The 19714-nt window shown below is 39.7% G+C and overlaps 2 protein-coding genes across 2 annotated transcripts; one reads left to right on the top strand and one right to left on the bottom strand.

Annotated features, from left to right (window-relative positions):
* The first annotated feature begins 6315 nt into the window (after positions 1–6315).
* Positions 6316–9300, top strand: LOC116105388 (zinc finger protein 593-like). The gene is made up of 4 exons (XM_031391814.1): positions 6316–6500; positions 6623–6731; positions 7179–7241; positions 8980–9300. Exons 1-4 carry the CDS (start codon positions 6416–6418, stop codon positions 9080–9082), a joined length of 360 nt encoding a protein of 119 aa, XP_031247674.1. The 5' UTR covers positions 6316–6415; the 3' UTR covers positions 9083–9300.
* A 2690-nt stretch (positions 9301–11990) lies between these two features.
* Positions 11991–18519, bottom strand: LOC116105382 (ABC transporter B family member 1). Its single transcript, XM_031391811.1, has 10 exons — positions 17708–18519; positions 17542–17596; positions 17273–17448; positions 16969–17169; positions 16592–16851; positions 16184–16500; positions 15817–16040; positions 14401–14774; positions 13547–14261; positions 11991–13359 (listed from the first exon to the last, which is right to left on the bottom strand). The coding sequence occupies exons 1-10, from the start codon at positions 18218–18220 to the stop codon at positions 12070–12072; spliced, it is 4125 nt and encodes a 1374-aa protein (XP_031247671.1). The 5' UTR covers positions 18221–18519; the 3' UTR covers positions 11991–12069.
* Positions 18520–19714: the final 1195 nt, after the last annotated feature.

Raw genomic sequence — 19714 nt, 5'->3', positions numbered from 1 at the left:
TATCGTCACTCTGTACATTGCGTACATGATCGTTGAATTGGGCAAGCCATCCATCGAAGAACTCGTCCATTTGTACAGACTAAAAAAAGGACAAGACCAGACGCACTACCTTTTCAAAGCAAGGAAAGTATGTTTCAATGGGCTGGTCGACATCCTGAAGAAGGTCTCATACTAGGACTCACAATTCTTCTTCTACAAAGCATAGGCAACTGGTGTCTTCGCTCTGAAAGCGAGTAAGGCTCTGATTGCCCGCATGCACAAGGGTCACTTTCGAGCTTTGCGTTATATCTAACCGAGTTGTTTTGTTTTACAGTTAACATTGAGCAGAATTATCTTCCAACTACGAGCTTGCAAAGGCTACAGCGTTTTAGTAACCTTCTTGACAATCAACGCAACGTCAACGAGCTTCTTACGCTCCCTCATCTGAAAGAGTATGACTATTGTCGGGACGAGGTCAACTTTCTAGTGCTTTTGGAAAAAGGTTCAAGTTGTTGCTTGCTTGCGTTTACTTTCTCACACAAATAGATTGCTAACTGTTTGCTTCTTTCTTTTGCAGAGATGTGGGTCGAGAACCCTAAAAGCCTCAAGAAGAAGTCGGCGGCCTCGACGGCTGTCAAGGAGGCACCAACTACTCTGGCAAAGAAGCAGCTAGTTGATACCGTCGACTCAAAGTGCGCTGGTGGTAAGCTTGGGGAAGGCCTGGGCGTGAAAAATCCTGCGACTGTCTTGAAGATAGTTGGTGGGAAGAATGTCTCCGAGCCCTAGAGGGGGCCAATAAAGAAGACACCCGAGCTGATTAGGAGCTCGAGAAAGTAGAAGGCAACCGAGCCGCATGATGGCTCGGGTAAAAAGAAAATGATCGAGCCCTTGGGGGACTCGGGAAAGCAAAAGATGGCCTAGTAGCAAGCTCACTCGGGCAAGAGGTTATCGTGCAGGCTAGCGACCCACGAAAAACAACGGCCAAGGACTTGGCCAAGAAGAAGTTTGCTCTAGTGGGCGAGGCGAGTGCTGCTAGGAAGAGTAAGAAAACAGACAAAAAGGCCCAAGTCGTGGTCAATGCACTGATCGATCAACTCCCCTACCATATCGGCGTTGGGGCCACAGTGGCTAGGGATTATGTCACCCCGCAAACATTTGCGGCCATCAAGGACTCGCATCCCTCCCAGATTTTGGCTTTAACTTGCAGCTATACGGCGAAGGTACTAGTAGTCTGCCCCCCTTTGTATGTTATCCTCACTTCTTGCTGACTTCTCATCTTCTCTTTTCAGGTTGCCATAGCGAGCAGACTTCTATACGAGGAATGCAGCACCATCTTGGAGGGCACTCACAAAGGGTGGATGCTGGCAGAGACAGTGAAGAAGAATGCTTTAGCTAAAGCCGAGGTTACAGAGAAAGTGAAAGAAGATAAGCAGGCTAAGCTCGAACAGCTCAAGGAGGAAGTGGCGACCTTTGGGGTCAAGGAAAGGGAGTTCCTTGACAAACTTAACACGAGCAAAGCTACTCGGGCCAAGGCTGAAGCTAAGGCACCAAAGGTCGACAAGAGTTTGGCATAACAGCGAGGTGCCAACAACAAGTTGAACTCCGAGCTCTTCTCGACCTAGAAGGTTGCAACAAGCTGGGAGGCCAAGCTTAAATAGTCTTCGCTCGACCTTGGCCAGGAGGTGATAGGTCGGTAGGAGGCCAAAGCTGAGGTCGGGAAACTCAAGCTTCGAATTGAAGAGCTGAACGAGGCCATCACTACTCGGTCTTGGCAAACGTCGATCTTCCTCATGCAGAAGCTATGGAAGGCTCATCCTTCAATTAGTTTTTCTTTCCTTCCACGAGCTTATCAAAAGGAGGTTGAGAGGATAAAGGTCAAAGCCCAAGGGATGGCTTACGTGTACTCGGATGACTTCGAGGATGATAGCGAGGGCTAGGAAGAGGTCGAGGAAGGCGGAGAAAAGGTCAGGCCTAAGCTGGAAGTTAAGGATCTGTTCCCTTGACCACTCTTCCCCCGAGCGAGGCTCCCAACCTTGGGGACACCGCTGCCGTCCCTCTTGTCAAGGATCCGTCTCTTTCCCTTGATAGCAAGCTCCTTGGGATCAGTTGAGGATGAACCCCCTACTCCTCCAACGGCCTAAGAGATTGTCTTTTTTTCCTTTTTATTGCCCATTTGTAATCAAACTCAATTGATATACGAAATTTTTTCATCATTTCCTTTTTGAGCAATGGCTATTATATTTCTATGGAGTCATTTAGTTTGTCCTAGTTGCACTTTAAGATCCAAATTTGCTCTAAGTCATGCGTAGCTCGCTTCTTTAGGAGCTTTTTCAGAATTCTATGAGAAAATCTTTATGTAACATTTAGCTTCGATTTCGGACTTGTCGTCCTTTTTGAGCTTTTGTCGTCGACTTAGGGCCGATTTTCCTCGATGTGTTTTTCCTTAAAAAAATTCAAGTTTAATTTCGTCGATTTAGGATATTTCATCCTCAAATAGCTGGATTTTGGCGTTGCTTTCCTGAGATAAGCTGTCTTTTCGGGGCTCTTGACTCTGAGTTTTCTTTTGGGAAGTCTATCGCTTAGGTCGCGATTTATGGATCAGTAATTAAATGCTGACGAACGAATAGTACCTCTTTTATTGATCAAGTGTTTTGGCCGTAAACAGTCTTACAACGAGTGTAGAACATATAAATAAATGGAGCTGCTTATTGGTAATACCTTCATAAATGCTCGGCGTTCCAAGCCCGCATTATTGCTTCGCGGTTGAGGCGTTCCAGGTGGAAAGATCCTGGTGCGAGCTTTTCAGAGATCCTAAAAGGACCTTCCCATATGGGTCCAAGTGCCCCCAAGTTCTAATTTTTAGCACGCGAGTTGGATCTTCCTCGCTGACACTTATTTCTCGCAGCTCTTCGGTCGGCCCTACTGCATGCCCTTCTCTATGGATGCGAGGATCTGTATTATCCTCGAGTAATTCGGGGTTCGAGTTGGATTCTACGATGACCATTGTCCTCGAGTGCGGCCATTTCTATACGACATTTACAGCTCAGTTATAACATTCTCAAGATTCCTTGGTGTAGCTCTTGATCGTCGTGACTCCCTCAGAAGTCGGAAATCTCATTGCTTGGTAGCGCACTGATGTGACCGCACTCAAATCATCCAAGATTAGCCTCTCGAGTATAATGTTATACGTGGTTAGGCAATCTACCACTAAAAATTCGGCCATCATATTTTGACCTTTGATTCTACCCCCAGGGTTACGGGTAGGTCAATTGTGCCTTTGGGAATTAGGCTATCCCCGGTAAACCCATAGAGCGGCGAAGGGCACGCTCTTAGGTCTCTTTCTATGAACCTCGTTGCTCAGAAAGCTCTCAAGAAAATGATGTTGGTCGCGCTTCCGTTATTGACCATTACCCTTAAGACCCTAGCATTGCCGATTCTGGCCGCGATTACGATTGCTTCATGATTATGGTGAGGGGATGCCTCGCACTTGTCGATGGTGAACCCTACTACCTCGCTTTCTTGTTTGGGCCGCTTTTGCTTGCAGCTTATTATTCAGGGAATCGAGTCTGTTCTGGCTTCTCGAGCATATTGCTCACGAGCATGTCTCGAGCTCCCTGCTATATCAGGTCCTCTGTAGATCATATTCACTAAGACCTCGTTGGGGTTTGGCGGAGCTTGTTGTGTCGAGTTCTGAGCCTGATTACGGCCTGATTACTTTGCTCAACAGGACTTTTGCGAGCTGGTTTCGCCTTAACGAACTCTTTCAGGTGACCTTTTCTTATTAGGTCTTCGATGGTGTCTTTTAGAGCTCGACATTCATTTGTGTTGTACCAGATGTCCCTGTGGTATCGACAATACTTCTGCCAATCTCTTCTGCCAAGAGCCTCCCTCATCTTTTATGGAGGAAGCAATCTCTTTGCTTCTCAGGACACTTCATAGATATAGGCGACATCTTAAGTGAGGCGGGGTATATTCCACATACCGCGAGAAAGGCTGCCTATCCCCGCGATTATCCATTTTTTGTTTCTTCTGGAACCTGTTGCGATCCCTGTCATTGCGGTCTTGGCTTCCACGCTTATCTGAGGGGCGATCTTGTCGCCTGTCCGAGGCCCTTTTGGTCGAGCTTTTGGCCAATGCTACTAACGAGTTTCTACTCGTTGGTATTTTGCAGTCAGGCTTACATGATCTTTGCTCTAGAACCCTTTCCACAGCTCCGTGTTTGGCCTAAACCCTGCAATCAGCAAAGTTCGAATGGATTCCTCGGGGGTATCAACGACCTTTGCTTGCTCATTCTGGAACCTCGTTAGGTACGAGGTCAGTTTTTCATCTTTCTCTTGACGGATGTTGCTCAAGTAGCTGAGTGGTATTGTGAACTGCCTCCTCGCCTGAAATTGTTGTACATACAGTAAGGAGAATTGTTGCCAGGAGTTGATGGAGTTTGCCTTGAGCCTCTTGTACCACCTTTTGGCATCCCCGACTAACGTGACTATGAAGCATCGACATTTCGCTAAGTCACAAACCTGATGTAGCTCCATTAGGTCATTGAAATTGTTGAAGTGGTCTCTAGGGCCCCCTTTTCCATCAAACTTGCTTTTTGGTGCCTTGAATCCTTGCGGAAGTGAGGCCTGGCGAACCTCTTCTATGAAGGGGGAGCTTACTACCTCTTCTGTCAGGTTGTTTTGGAGAGTTTTCAGATCGTCAAGCATTTTTTGCATGCAATCTAAGTCTTCGTTGTGGTTGCCCTAGCTGGCTCTGTTAATCCTTACCTCAAGCAAATGAGTTCGCAAGTCATGATGGCTAGGCTGATAAGTGTTATCATGCTCGTCAGTGCGTTGCTCGCAACATCGGTCATAACCGCAATGTTGGTCATTGCCAGATTGACGCACGTGGCTCGCTTCGCAAGCTTGCGAAGATCAATCTTATCTTGGGTGTGGGTTAACGCCGGAATGCTAACGCTAGGGATACTATGGAGCCTTTCAATGATGCTCATGGCCTTCACTCTCCCTTTGCGGTTGCTTCCCTGGCTGCCTCTTGGGGTTCGTTTGCCTGCGGGACTCGTGCTCGTGAGCGGAGGGCTATCGGCAAGGTTGGGGGTGTTGATCGCCCCTCAGCGCTAACAAAACGGACCATCCACTTGCAGAATTCATACTTGTAGGGGGGCACGTGGCTGGTCGAAGTTCTGAATAACCGGTTGATAGCTCCTCAGTTCAGCCACGTTCTATTGCACCGTCTATGCAACCATTGTTCTGATTATCTCCATCAGATGACTGTTCTTGGGGTTTGACATCTTTGCCCCTTGATTGTTTGCGATGTGCTGGGTTGGCACCACGGGTGGTGGGCGTCCAACGGTCTCCTATTGTACTTCCTGGTGGGTGGTCTCCATGTTTTCGAGGTTTTCGGTGGTGGTTTTTGATCTGGTGTGTACCATTTTGGGCCTGGAATCGGTAGGTTGTTGTGAACGTTTGCCAAAATCGTTGAGACGTTGGCAGAAGGCCCTACTTCTAGCGCCAAAATATTGTTACAGAATTCTGTACCAATCAACGAGATCCGATCGACCTTGCTGTGATCGGAACTGATGTGTGCGTGATTAAAGATAATCAGCGATGGATGTAAAAGATGCAATAAAACTAAAGGTAATGAGAGTTTTTAAAGTGGTTCAGCTAGGTTAACTCTAAAGCCTACTTCCACTATTTTTGTATTTGCTGTGAGAGCTTACAATGTAATTCTTACAGAAAATTTGTAACCTCCTCCTCCCCGTTTAAGGGGGGTTTATAAATAAGATTTATACAAAGGAAAAAGTGAAATTAAGGGGATTACAATATATCTGAACCGCAATTCTGATATTCTCACGATTGGGCGTTATGGTTGCGTATGGTCGATGTTGATCTGGTCATTCTCGCAATATCTAGGATCTGAAGTAATTCAGAGATTGATTGAATGAGCGCTCTGATTGCTCGCGACTAGCTTATGCTGGGTTGAGCTATGGCTCGATGAGCTTCTGCTAGGTTGATCAGTCAACGTTGTCGAGCTGGTTCTGGGTCGAACTATATCTTCGCAATGGCCCGAGCTTGGTGGAAAAATAGCACACAATACCACTAAATCTATTAACTTTGTATTGGAACTAATTTTTAATTGTAAGTGCATTTAGGTATAGATGTTGAGACTTGAAACTAGGCTTTCAATTGTTAGAAACAATTTTAATTTAAATGTTTATGGAGCCTTTGTGACAAAGAGCATAATGGACCCAACACATGCACATAAACGTCGCCGTTTCGTCCAGAAAAAGGATATAAATATTGAACAAATTCCTACTGACCTTCTTTTCTGCCTGCTCGATCAATTAATTAGGGTTAGGGTTTTGCAGCAAAAACTAAAAACCCCAGCTTTGACATTCTTCAACAACAGAAGCTAAAAATAAGTAAATTCCATTAAAAGAATGGGTAAGTGCCCGAACAACAGGAAGGTGAAGAAGAGAAGATACTCTCACAAGACAGCTCGCCTCACCAAATTCCTTCGCAAAGATATCCTTTTTATTTTTCTTTTAATTTAATCATTAATTTATTTCATTCGGATTCTTGGTTGTCATCTCATACAAAGATTTTCAATTCTGTTTTGTTTTCTTGACTGAGAATTTTGGGTTCACGTGACGATGCCGTTTATGACGAGCTTCAAAAGCGAGATTCCGAGAAGAATCCCTTGCCTTTTGACGAGGATTTGCCTGGGATGGGCCAATATTATTGCTTCCACTGCGAGTACGGTTTTTTTTTTTTTTTTTATTTTGATTTGCGTTGTTATTTTCGAAGCTTTGTTTGGTTGCTGGGAAAGCGAAGTAAAGAATTAACTGTAGTTTAATTTCTTTTTTATTGATAACTGAAAATGATGAAACTTACGCTGAACTATAACTAAGTTTAGTAGAACTAGTTTTTTTATTGTAACTATATTATTGTAGTTTTGGGTTGGAATGTTGTGACATAAAACTTTTATCAAAGGTGAGATACACATTTTTAAACATTCATCTTTTTAATTCGATTTGAAGTCATACAGTTACATCCAACATTGTCAACTAAATAACTTTTTAATTGACATTTTTGACATTTATTTTTGTGCTTTCTTTTAACATGGGTTATGGTTTATTTTTTTAATTCTTTTATATATCTTTTTTGCCTAAGACATAAACTTTTTCTTTTTCTTGTTTGCAGTCGATACTTTGCAGACTTGTCAACGAGGGATGAACATTTTAAGACAAAACGTCACAAGAAACGGTTAGCAACTTTATATCGTTCTTTTCTTTCTATTATTGTTCTGAAGTCGCATTTATTCAGTGTTATGTATTAGTTATTCATTGAGTAATTATTTTGAGAAAGATAGGTTATTGCATGTTACTATAAATTTATAGTTTCCTGTAGAACTACTCTGATTCATGCGTTTATCGTACACCTGAGGCACTGAGTCTCATACACTTAGATTTTATAACTTTTTGTTTAGATATTTGTTTATATTACATTTTTCCATGATCAGAACATAACAAATCTATGTGAACCCTATCACACATATTAATCTCAAAGGATTGTGGAAGATTTTCCTTTAATCAAGTGAATACGGGTGCAAAATGGACTTGTAGCTAGTGCAAAGATAAGCTTAGTAGCCTAAATTGTTGCATAGTGTTGGAGTTTAATGAAACTAGAAAATCATTTTTTGGAAAAATAAAGGGTAAGAAATGATTTTTATAGAATGAATTGTTTTATACTTGGAAGTTGAATGGAAATAGGAAACACGAAAGAATATCAGTGGATTGTTTTAAACTTGGAAGTTGAATGGAAATAGGAAACACGAAAGAATATCAGTGGATTGTTTTAAACTTGAAAGTTGAATGGAAATAGGAACACAGAATAATATCAGTCCTTACACAATGAGGTTAATAAATTTTCCTTTGAAGGTTGAAGTATAAATATCTGATTTTCTTTTCCCAAACGTAAGTGCTATTCCTCTTTAACCCTTAGATTGCTTGTTCATGTTCTTTTTCCTGGGAATAAGAGATTGAGTGAGGAAAAGAACTTGAGTCGAAAGAGGATTCTTCATTGAGGAGATTGTGTTTGGGTTGTATGTTCTTCTTTCAATAAGTTTATTTATGTTACTATTGATCCTTGCAATATTTTTTTAGACTTAAATGATTCATTATTGCTGATGTTTAAAACATGGGTGTACAATCAAGGATTATTGTTTAGAACAAAATTTGTGCACAGGATATGTAATAGTGTGTTGCTCTATTTAAGGGTATTACTTTTGTACTTAAATCTTCTCAGGAAAATTAATAAACCTCTTTGCATTAGGAATGATATTATTCCTCGTTTCGTTTCCATTGAAGTATCAAGTTTAGTACAAATCCTTATGAAAAATCGATTTTATTGCCTTTCTTTCTCTCATAAATAGTATCCAATTTTATTAAAACTCTTCCATTGTCTAGAAGCATTGTACGTTATTTGTCTCTAACTTGGCGAGCATTACAATATTACATTACTTAGCAGAAAATTGGCTTTTAGTCAACTGAGATATCCTTTAATCCCCAAGATATCATATTAGTAAACTTTCTGTGACATAAGCATTTCGTGTACCAAACTCCTGAGCAATTAAGCATGGAAAGAAATTTGAGGATCCTGTTGTAATTCTAAGACTTTAAGGGTCATCATTGTACTAATATGTCTGATTAAGAGTGCGTGTTTTTGCTTGTGAATGTTGTAATGTTCCTCAAACGTGTTGTATACCTATTCTTGTATTACTTCGACAATTTATGACTGAATTCTTAAGAGATATTTATACTCATGTATTTTGAGGAGAAGTAAATTGTCTGCACATCTCATTGGAGGAAGTCTGGAGTGAAACCACAAATATGGGTTTCAGCCCCCCACCTTCAAATACTAACGGATGAAACTATTGCTTGCACTTTAAATGTCTTCAAATAATCAAGGAGGATTTATCATTAGACATTAATCTTATATGCAGTTTAAAAGAAATGATGGGGACTAAACCACATACTCAACTTGATGCTGACTTAGCTGCTGGGATGGGCATGCCAGATAATGGTCCAAAGCTTATGTCTATGTGAGCTTTTTTTTTTTTTTTTATGATTCCTTTATGTATGGTAAGATTATGAGTGAGTTAAGTTGGTCCTGATATTGAAAGATATACTCTTTCTTTTTGTAAAAATTTTGTTTTAGCATGACAGTTGTTTTTTTGTACCGGGACAGTTGCTGGTATTGCTGATAAAGAATAGATTAATTTTACTGTATACTAATTCTCAATTGCAGTGTTTGTGATGTGATTTCTTAAGATTAATTAAAATATTGAGTGCTCACACTTGAATTCAATTCTTTTAATCCTCTACTAAGTTGTAACTCTGTGCTTATCATTCTGTTTTTGAATTAATTCTGCTTTGTTGTCAATTTGCATCTTTTTTTCTGGCAAATGATTCCCTTCTTGGATTATGTTTTGTTCTTGCTTGCTTCTTTTATGATATTCTCTTTGAGCACGGTGCTCATTATATGCAGTTTTCAAATCAGGCAACTGATATAAGAACAATAACATTTCATGTTGGATATTCACTTGTCAGTTTGTGAAGATTTAAGTGTTTGCAACTGATTATATTATTTCTGGAGAAAAGGAAACCCAATGTTTATCCATTTTAATATTTGTGGTCCAGTTGAAACTGGAAGTGTACTTGGAGATGTATATTATGGTGGTCTGTTCTTATCATTATTTAGAGAGCCTTCCACAGATTTTCAAATGGTTCCAAATCTGCTATGCTAAGCAGCTAATGGTCTTTGGGTTGTCTTTGGCGTTTGTAATATGGAGCATTTTGTTCAACTCAGAAAGTCATAATTTGATCTGCTAATACCCAGGTCAGTTGGCTTTGATAAAGCCCAACTATTTCATGGGATTAAAACTCAAGGTTGTCTGCGAGGATCCAGCCTTGGTTATTGGCTGGGTTCATCAAGACTGGGAGTCTGACCCTAGGTGTGCTTTGAGACATGCCTTTAAGATATCAACAATACTTAAGAACTAAGTGCATAAATTCTTTCTTTTCCCTTTGGCAAACTGAAAAATTTTTATATCGTTATGTAGTTCAATGATGCTAGGAAGGTGGCCTGAAAGCAGAAGGATGTCTCATAATGTAGAAGACACGGCATTTGGTGTAGAATATGCCCCATAAGGTGTTATTCACCCCATGTTGAATTTACACGATTTGTTGTTAGTCAAATGTTGAGTGAATTTGGATACAAAAGAAGGTGGTTTTTGGGCTATTACCAGTTTTGGCTCGACATTTTTGGACACTTGTCTTTTTTAATAAGTCGGACATCACACCAGAGGTTGAAAGAAAGTTAATAAATTCTGTCTCTTTCGCATGGGAAGAAAGTCTCGTCTTCTTTTATCAAATTAAATTTTATAAACATTTAACTTTTTGGGAGATGAGAAAAACTACAGGGCTTTTCTCTCGGATTTGTATCAGGCATTTGGCGTTGTCAGTAGGCACAACTTTTCTATTTCATTTGCCTTTCGTTTTACAAAGAACAAAAGGCTGAAAATGCCAGCTGCGTTTGATTTTACTTTTCTAAAAACTAAACTTTTATTGATGGCCTGAAAACTTCATCAAACCAATTTGATGGTCCCTTGGATTTCGAAACCCTTAACGTATTTTTTTCAGATATTCCTGTCACTATTATTGTATTTTAGTCCTTACCCTTGTAAATCCAGACAAGGAGCAAGAGTTAGTATGTTATTATTAGCTTTGCGCAGAGTGTCATCTTCCAATACCCCTCCAAAAGAAAAACTCTAAAGCACTTGAGAACAAGACGCGGCGTTCACAAAATGCCTAAACCCGATCTCTTCTTTCGCAACTCAAATCCTTAGAAATCCTTGTCAATCAAAAAGACCATTAGGCCCTTTGGCCTTTATTAAACACCATCATCATCCTGTCATTTTCAAGCCAGTTTCCTTCTCTTTTTCCTCATGCTTGTCCTGCATTATTTCCCACTTCCTCTTTTTAAGTTTCTTGTCCTGTTTCTTCCTCTCTCTGTGTTTTCTTTGTTATCTATCTTTTTAAGAGGTATGCACATGTGCGACCACCATGTGACATTGATTTCAATAATTTTGTTCCCCACAGGCGGTATCATAAATATATACATATACCCAGTTGAGATCATGATCAAATAATTTCAAATATTTCCATCTCTTAAAGTTTGGATTGTGATGTTTATTTGCTCAACATGTTATTCGTTTGAGGTCTACATCGACACCGCCATTAGGTCCATTTACTATGTTGTGATTGATCAGTGTCGGGAAAGTGATGGAATTCTAACTCCTTTCTTTTATGTTTAAATTAGAGACTTATTTGTCATTATAACCACTATCTTTAGGATAACTTTCATTGTTTGCTAGACAATCAAAAAGTTTGGTCACTTGGAGTAGTACTAGTCAAACTTTACAGCATACATAGGTAATACTTTGACACCTTTCTTTCTCAATTATTGTAACAAAGCCATTCCTTAGTGATGCAAGCCACCCCCTTGGAATTTACGTCCACGGCAGCTCGAGATATACCAAGCTGGTAAGACTTTTAACAATCCCATAAAGTTTTTTTACAAGGTTTACCCCACCAATTGTAAGAACCACGAAAGGGTAGATTTCATCCTTAAAATCTACTTGTAGGGAAAGAATGCCCAAGTGGTTATCAACCCGCATGCCAAACATTTTCTTAGTGAATGTGGACTCAACTAGGATCGTTATAATTATTTCAGCAATGCGTATCCATGTTATGCCTGTTGAAAGCAAAGGCAACAACGAAAATGCACTAGGGCTGCCTCTGCGAATTCATTTTGATGGATATGTTATTGTTAATTTGTTATGACCTCTTGGGATGTGAAGGAAGTATGGTCATTATCATTTCCTTAGAAATATTCATAAAGACAATATATAAAATTTAGGTAATACACATACTATACTATAACAAAACATTAAACTGAAAATCAAAACCCAAAAAATCATTAAGGGGGGTATAAGGGAAATAATCTTTTTTCACTTGGTATTATCATAAACTTAGTAAGCTTCTCTATCCTCGTCGTCTTTGGGTCTTGCTGAGGAACTTGAACCTGATGTCATTCCAATAACTTGGCTATGTGTGAACCTCTGTAACTGTATCATGCGGGCGTAACACCCATCAGGATAATTTTTTAACAAATGTGAATGGGAACCTTGTTCTGCAACTTTCCCATCATCAATTACTGCAATGACATGGGCATTCCTGATGGTTGATAATCGATGAGCAACAACAATTGTAGTCTTTCCTGCACATGCGCGGTCTAGAGCCTCTTGAACTGATCGCTCAGACTCAGCATCGAGTGCACTTGTTGCTTCATCTAGCAGCATAAGCTCTGCCTTCCTAAGGAGAGCCCTAGCTATTGCAATTCTTTGTTTCTGCCCCCCAGAAAGTTGAGCTCCTCTCTCCCCGACGAATGTTTTGTAGCCATCAGGCAATCCAGATATGAACTTGTGAGCATTGGCAGCTGTAGCTGCTTCAATGATCTCAGACTCACTTGCTGACTGATGTCCATAAGCAATGTTCTCATAAATGGAAGTAGCAAAGAGGCATGGTTCCTGAGGAACAATTGCCATGTGCCTTCGCAGAGACTTAAGATTGTATTTTCTAATGTCCTTCCCATCAACCACAACCCGTCCAGATGAGGGTTCATAGAATCGCTGTATAAGTGCAATGACTGAACTCTTACCACATCCACTAGGACCTACAAGAGCAAGAGTTTTGCCTGCTCGAGCACGAAGAGAAAGATCACGGAAGATTGGAACATCAGGGCGAGAGGGGTAAGAAAAGTCCACATGCTTTAATTCAACTTCCCCACGAAGACGGTCAGGAGCTGGAGTAGCATCTGGATCATCAGGCTCAATTTCTGTTTTGCGGTCAAGAAGTTCAAAGACTGACCGCATTGCTCGCCCACCTTTGATGAAGTCAGGAGCCAGGGTTAGCGTTTCAGCAGCACCATTGGCGGAGACCATGAGGACCATGAAAACTCGGATTGTCTTTGAGAAATCAGAGATCCCATGCTTCACAAGCCACGAAGCATACCAGAGGCCAAGAGCATAGGAAGCATAAAGAGAAAATTGAGCAACCCCGAATCCACTTCCAGCAATCTGTCCTTTCCAAAAGCAGCGACGTAATGGAATTTCAAGGTTGGAGCAGAACAGGCCAACAATCTTTGACTCTGAATTGAAGGCAGCAACAGTCCTTACATTGGCAATGGCTTCTGCTGCAAGTTGTGTCGACTTGGCATGAGCAGCTTCCAAGTCTCCTGAGAATCCTTGCATGAACATTTTCTGTTGAAAATCCAACAAAGACTTGTTTAGAATAATGTTCAGAACTTTTATTCTAAATAGTGAAAAATAATGGTTCTTGGATTATCAATACAATCATCAATCCCAATTTATCATTTCTAATATAAATCGTCAGCAGACCGAACTTGTAACCATAGATGTATGAGGAATTAGATATGTAAATACAAACCTGCAAAACAGTTGCTGCAACAACAACAGGGAAGACAGCTATGAGAACGAGGGCAAGGCGCCATTGCAAAACAAAACCTGCAGTGCATGCAACTAGCATGAGTGCTGTGTTCTGCACAATCACTGAAATCCTGTCTCCAATGGCTGATCTGACATTGTTGGCATCGAGAGCCAGCCTTGCTGCAATCCTAGCACTCTCATTTTCCTCTTGATCAAACCATGCCATTTCATTTTTCAGCACCGCTGTTAGCATTTTTTCCCTCACACGTTTTGTAAGGTTTTCTCCCACGATGTCCCAAAAGGAATGCTGAAGTGTGTTGAAGACAAGTGCAGCTGATGAAAGGCCAATTAACAAGTAGCAATACTTTGCAATTTGTCTGCTCATGTATGCATGGTCTGGATTGTAGTAGACGCTGAGGACAGCGCTTAAAACATATGCAAAGAAGGCACTTAGGGAGCCACAGATAACAGAGCCTATAGAACCGACTAAAGCATAAACCCATTCAGGAGAATTCATTTTTGCAAGGCGCCAAAATGAACTGGCTTGCTCCTTGAAGGCTAGTTTTTCAAGCCGGTAATTGGGATGTGTGGCATCAAGGGATAGACTAAAATCAGAAGTAGAGAAGTCAGATAGCCTGCGTGAGTATGGTGATCGACCATAGGAGGAGTTTCGGGCAATTATTGGTGAGCTAACTGAGTTCCTGGCACTTGAAGGCCTGTAAATGTAGAACCGTGTTAGAAAACAAGTTTTCAGCTCAATACTTCCCATCAAACCAGACACAATTTAAATGGCATAAAACAAAAATATGTTGTTCCAAGAATTTAATAAAAAGGTGTACAGTTGGTAATATTAACCTTGCACTACTCTTTCTGGCATTGTTGAGAGCGGTTTCATGTGCCATCTCCTGCATTCTGATGAGCTTGGCATAGACACCATTTTCTCCCTTGGAAATCAATTCATCATGTGTTCCAATTTCGGTGACAGTCCCTTGCTGCAGCACAGTTACAAGGTCAGCCTTGCGAATGGTGGAAAGGCGATGAGCAATGACAAGCGTTGTCCTTCCAATCATGAACCGGTCAAGAGCCTCCTGCACTAGTTTTTCTGACTCCGAGTCCAGTGCACTTGTTGCCTCATCCAGTAGCAGGATTGCTGGATTTTTCAGCATTGCCCTAGCTATAGCTATTCTCTGCTTCTGCCCTCCCGAAAGCTGCACTCCTCTCTCCCCTACCTGCCATTTTCAAATTACATTTACCCTTTAGCCTCATAGTTCCTCCACAAAATTCACAGTCATCCATTTGATTTCCCAGGAAAATAGATCAAAACTTTGAAGTTAATAGCATATTAAGTTAATAATATGGGATTTTGTTATGTGGCTGTAAAAAATTCTTCTTCTTGTTACTGTTCTTCTACTCTTTTTTTTCCCTTTTTTTTTTTTTTTTTTTTGGAAACTAATTAATGGTCAGATGATGTTTCTTATCCATGGCATAGTTTAGACCACGAGGGTCGGTGGCTGTCTCTCTCAAATGGTACTCCTAACCCCATAACAAATTAAAATATCTGATTCCTGTAACTTGAAGTCTTGAATGAATATAATTTTTAAACTAATTATTCTTCTAAAATGTCTTCTAAATTGTCATCATCTTTTCTTATTACAATTGGGTCAAACTTTCTTGTCATTTTTATAAACTTATAATTGAACTTGTCCATTCTCACTACCCCAGCATATTCTTCCCATCAAATATTTTAATCCCATAAGACCCTTAACAGTTAGTGAACTGCATTTTCTATTATCTTCAACCTTCTCTCTCTACTGGTGTACCCAACGTTTTCTAGGTATTTTTTGGTCTTATGCCTGCACATGCACTGTTGACTGAACCATGTTACCTTCCTACACATACATGCATGATGGACTCACATTGACTTTATTTTAAAAACTAATTAAATATGTTAGGTTACGTTTGTTGACCAAATTATCAATTCAATCTTTCCTATTATAAAATTATTAATAATATGATATTGAATATCTAACCAAACTTGATCCTTTTGTTCAAGATCCATGATTAATTTCACCTTCCAAAATCAACAAAACTTTACCCCACTCCCCCACCTCTCCCAACTGCCATAAAGACAATAACCCATTTGATAGTACTGTTTTGTGCCTAATTAGGACGGTATTTATTATATCAAACAAGAAGCCTGAACCATTAATTTATCTCATTTTGTGATGTGATATGCAACAATTTTATGATTTATGTTAACTATTAGCTAACCTGAGTGTCAAATCCTTCTGGTAACTTGATGATAAATGAATGGGCATTAGCAACTCTGGCAGCCTCTTCGATCTCGCCGAGGTCAGCATCAGGCCTACCCAATAGTATGTTCTCTTTAATGGTGGTAGCGAAAAGAGCAGGCTCTTGGCTCACGAGGCCTATTTGCTGCCTCAACCATCTCAACTTCAATGACTTTATGTCATGTCCATCTAGCAGCACTTGCCCTGCACAATTTCATTCATGGACTATAACGAATTAAAACCACTAATAACTTCAGCTAACAGAAACATCCAAACAAAATTTATTTCAGATGTACAGATTTTGCTTATTTTGAACAAATGGATAGAAGTTTTTGCACATAATTTACCTGAGCTGGGATCATAGAATCTCTCAATTAACGAAACCACTGTGCTTTTACCAGAGCCACTGCTGCCAACTAAAGCAATGGTCTTTCCAGCTGGTACATTAAGGCAAAAATTGTTGAGGATCCGAACATCAGGCCTTGAAGGGTATGAGAAATCGACATTTTTCAGCTCCACAAGTCCTGTTACTGAGTCCAATTCCAAACCCGATTCCGCATTTTTATCGATACCAGGCTTATGGTCGATTATACGGTAAATTTTTGCAGCTGCTACTTTTGCCTTTGCAAATGCAGACATGCTAGGGGCTGATTGTCCCAAAGCCCTGCAAATCAAAGGAACTTATGGGCAACCAAATCTTAAGTGAAGAAACGAAATATATGTTTGAACACAGAGATTAACAGAGTACAACTTACAATCCACCAATCATTACTGCAAACATAGTGGCTATTGCAAGTCCACCATTGGTGAAGTGATGCCTGACAAGGTAACCACCATACCACAAAAGAAGCGCATAACAACAAAACACAACAAAGTAAGTTGCGCCGAGTCCCATCCCCTTTGCAAATCCACTCTTGTAACCCAGCCTTTGAGCAATCTTCAATGCGGATGAGTAGGCTTGTAACGCTCTAGATTCACCAACAAATGCGTAAACCACGCGAATTTGAACCACTGTCTGCAATTTTGTTCAAAATCAGCCACACCCAGATGCAAAAACACAGAAAATTTGCCAGAAATCAAAATATGAAACTCAGAGAAAACTCAAAAGGCTTTGAAATTTGTATTTTGGTACCTGTTCGACGATGTTTCCGGCTTGTGATAAGGCTTCTTGGCTCTTGCCAGAGAGCTTCGCTAAAGTGGTGGTGTGGATAGCTCCAATGACAGCTATGAGAGGAACCACTGCGAGTGTAACCAAAGCTAATTGCCAAACAGCAGTGAAACCCACCACAAATCCAGATACGAATGTTGCCATATAGTGAATGAAATTACCCAGCTGCAAAAGAAAAAAGTTCATCATTTGGCCTAATTAGAAAACAGAGCATCCCAGAAAAGAAAATATGAGACATAGTTGAAGAGGATTGAGATTTCTGTTTCACCTTCTCGCTGATGGCATCTTGGACCATCACAGCATCAGTGTTAATGGCAAATACGACGTCGCTGGTGCGCACCTCGGTGTCAAAAAACTGAATGTCTTGATTCAAAGCTGCTTCCAGGTACTTTATCCTCATCCTGGTTGTTTGTCTCTCTCCAGTCCACATCCAACATGATATTTCTGCAACCAAAATTCAAGTTTTGTCTTGTAAATTAGATGAACAAAGCCAAACATAAAAACCAATTAGTATTCTGAAACAGAGTTTTAACGGACCTGCCCATGAAGATGCCCAGATTGCAGCACCAACCACAAGAAAGTAAAATGCGTACTGCAGAAAACACAAACATTGACAAAACAAAGAACTTTTAGTATAAAACTTCATTGTTATTCATAATGTAATATCAAGAATTTGATTATAATTTGTAAATTATGAAACTACCTTCAAAACTTCTTGCACCATCTTATCCATGTCATTGGCATTAGAACCAAATGAGTTAACAAGATCGGCAAAGAACCGGAGAAAGAGAGGCAAAGAACAGCCATGTACAAAAGCACCAAGTGACCCAATTCCCATCAAAACATAATCTAAACCATCAGCAAATCTAAAGAGTTCACCAAACCCAACTCCTGATACATCACTCGGCTTCTCTCCAGTCCCACCACCATCTTTCTTTGGCTCAGAAGAAGAGCTCTCCATTTCTCTTTCTCTGTCTCCAACAACACTTTCTTGATAAGAAGTTGATGCTCCCACTTCTTGTTGTTCTTCTCCTTGTAGTTGTTCTTGTGTTTCTGTTGAGTTTGTATCTCTTGTTGGTGTTATTGTGTTTGAAGGAGGCGTTGATGGGTTGGTTTTAAAAGGGTCTAAAGGAGGAGAGGAAACAAGTTCAAGGCCTTGCATTTCGGACCATCTCCACCGCTCAATCGTCTTTATCTCCTGAGAATCTTGTGACATTTGCAAAATTCCTAGCCAACTTTATGAACAAACCCCCCCTTCTCTCTCTCTTTATTATCTCACTCTATCTGCCTTTTGAGCTCATGTTATGTTTTTTCTTGCCAACTTTTCTTTCTTTTTTCTCTCTTTACCCTTTTCTTTAATCCCTTTTGTTATGTTTTAATTTTTACTCCCCTAACCTTAAAACTTAAATATTAAATTAAATGTCATCTCTGTTCTTGTTCAATTCGGTGGTTGTTGAACATTGATATATTATCTCTAAGCGAGAGAGAGAAACAAACCAATCAACTGTTCGCTGTTATTGAAATTTCTTAAGTTTTTCTTCATCTGTAAAAGACATAGAAAATGACAGAGATATGATAATATGCGAGAAAGAAAGAGATGATTTTTTTTTCCACCCGACAAACAACACTGTGTGAAAACTTAAGTCGAGATTTTGACCAAAACAGATTCAATATTCATAACTCCAAACCCATAAAGATTTTTTTTTTTTTTTTCATTAACGTATGGGTAAAAGCAATTGATTTTCTGTTTTTTCTTTTTTTAATTTCTTGTTTCAGGTTTGGCTTCTTCTCCAAGTTAGATTGTAGTGAAAGCTTCGTGGGAAATTATACTTCATGTTCAAACTTCAATTTCTCTGCCACTCTGACTCTCTCTTTCTCTCTCCTTCAAATCCGGCGTCCTTTCTTCCACACAATAAAAAAAGGTGTTAAATATTTTCACCCCTAGCCAAACAGCCCCTATCCCTAAACTATATCTTTCTAGGTTTTCTAGTCAAAAGACTGTAAAACATAACCACTACAGTTTACACTGTAAATAAAGTATAATGTTATCTTGTTTCATTATTGACTTTAAAATGCAAAATGTACTCTAGCTGTTTTGGTCAAAAACTGCAGCTAAAAAACATAAACACAAGTGTTTTGTCATTGAGCGGTTAGGCTTCCAACATTCTAGTTAAAGTAAATCTTAAAAGTTGATATTCACTTATGTCAGAAAAAACAGCTAATTTGAAGTATACCCACATAAATACACATGTTAAATATTACATATATACCTCAAATTCTTGAAATAAATAAAGAAAATACAAGTGGGATCCCAGGAAAATTTGTCAGAAAATCAGAGAAATCTGGGGATTCCGTCTAAGTTTTGATTCTTTATAGAAAAGTGACAGCAAATTTTGCAATTAAATTAAAAAAAAAAAAAAAAAAAAACTGAATGCAGCCATCTTTCACTTGTCTAAAATTAGTGGTTTTGATAATTCAAGATCAGAATAGTACACTGTCAAGTTCATGTAATTTTTAAAAGACAGTGAAACTACTTTAATCACGCCTTTGGATTTAATAACTCCAGTGATTCAGCTTCTTTTTTTTGGCTTAAAATACAATAAAGTCGACTGAATTCTGACACTGCAAATTCCCTGAACTTTCAAATATTTTCTTTAGGTTTTTAGCAAAAAATAAATTAAAAAAGAGAAAGTGGGTAGATATCTTTCTC

Source organism: Pistacia vera, unplaced genomic scaffold (genome assembly GCF_008641045.1).
Source record: "Pistacia vera cultivar Batoury unplaced genomic scaffold, PisVer_v2 Contig498, whole genome shotgun sequence".
NCBI lineage: Eukaryota > Viridiplantae > Streptophyta > Magnoliopsida > Sapindales > Anacardiaceae > Pistacia > Pistacia vera.
Note: the sequence above shows the minus strand (reverse complement) of the source record. Positions and strands in the feature narration are given on the sequence as shown.

Excerpts from the sequence above, each read along its gene's own strand:
- LOC116105388 (XM_031391814.1), top strand. The coding sequence starts at position 6,416 with ATGGGTAAGTGCCCGAACAACAGGAAGGTGAAGAAGAGAAGATACTCT. Across the intron at positions 6,501-6,622 it reads CACCAAATTCCTTCGCAAAG|GTGACGATGCCGTTTATGAC; the intron begins ATATCCTTTTTA and ends TTTTGGGTTCAC. Across the intron at positions 7,242-8,979 it reads ACAAAACGTCACAAGAAACG|TTTAAAAGAAATGATGGGGA; the intron begins GTTAGCAACTTT and ends TCTTATATGCAG.
- LOC116105382 (XM_031391811.1), bottom strand. The coding sequence starts at position 18,220 with ATGTCACAAGATTCTCAGGAGATAAAGACGATTGAGCGGTGGAGATGG. Across the intron at positions 16,501-16,591 it reads GCAGTAATGATTGGTGGATT|GGCTTTGGGACAATCAGCCC; the intron begins GTAAGTTGTACT and ends TTTGATTTGCAG. Across the intron at positions 14,775-15,816 it reads CAGAAGGATTTGACACTCAG|GTAGGGGAGAGAGGAGTGCA; the intron begins GTTAGCTAATAG and ends TGAAAATGGCAG.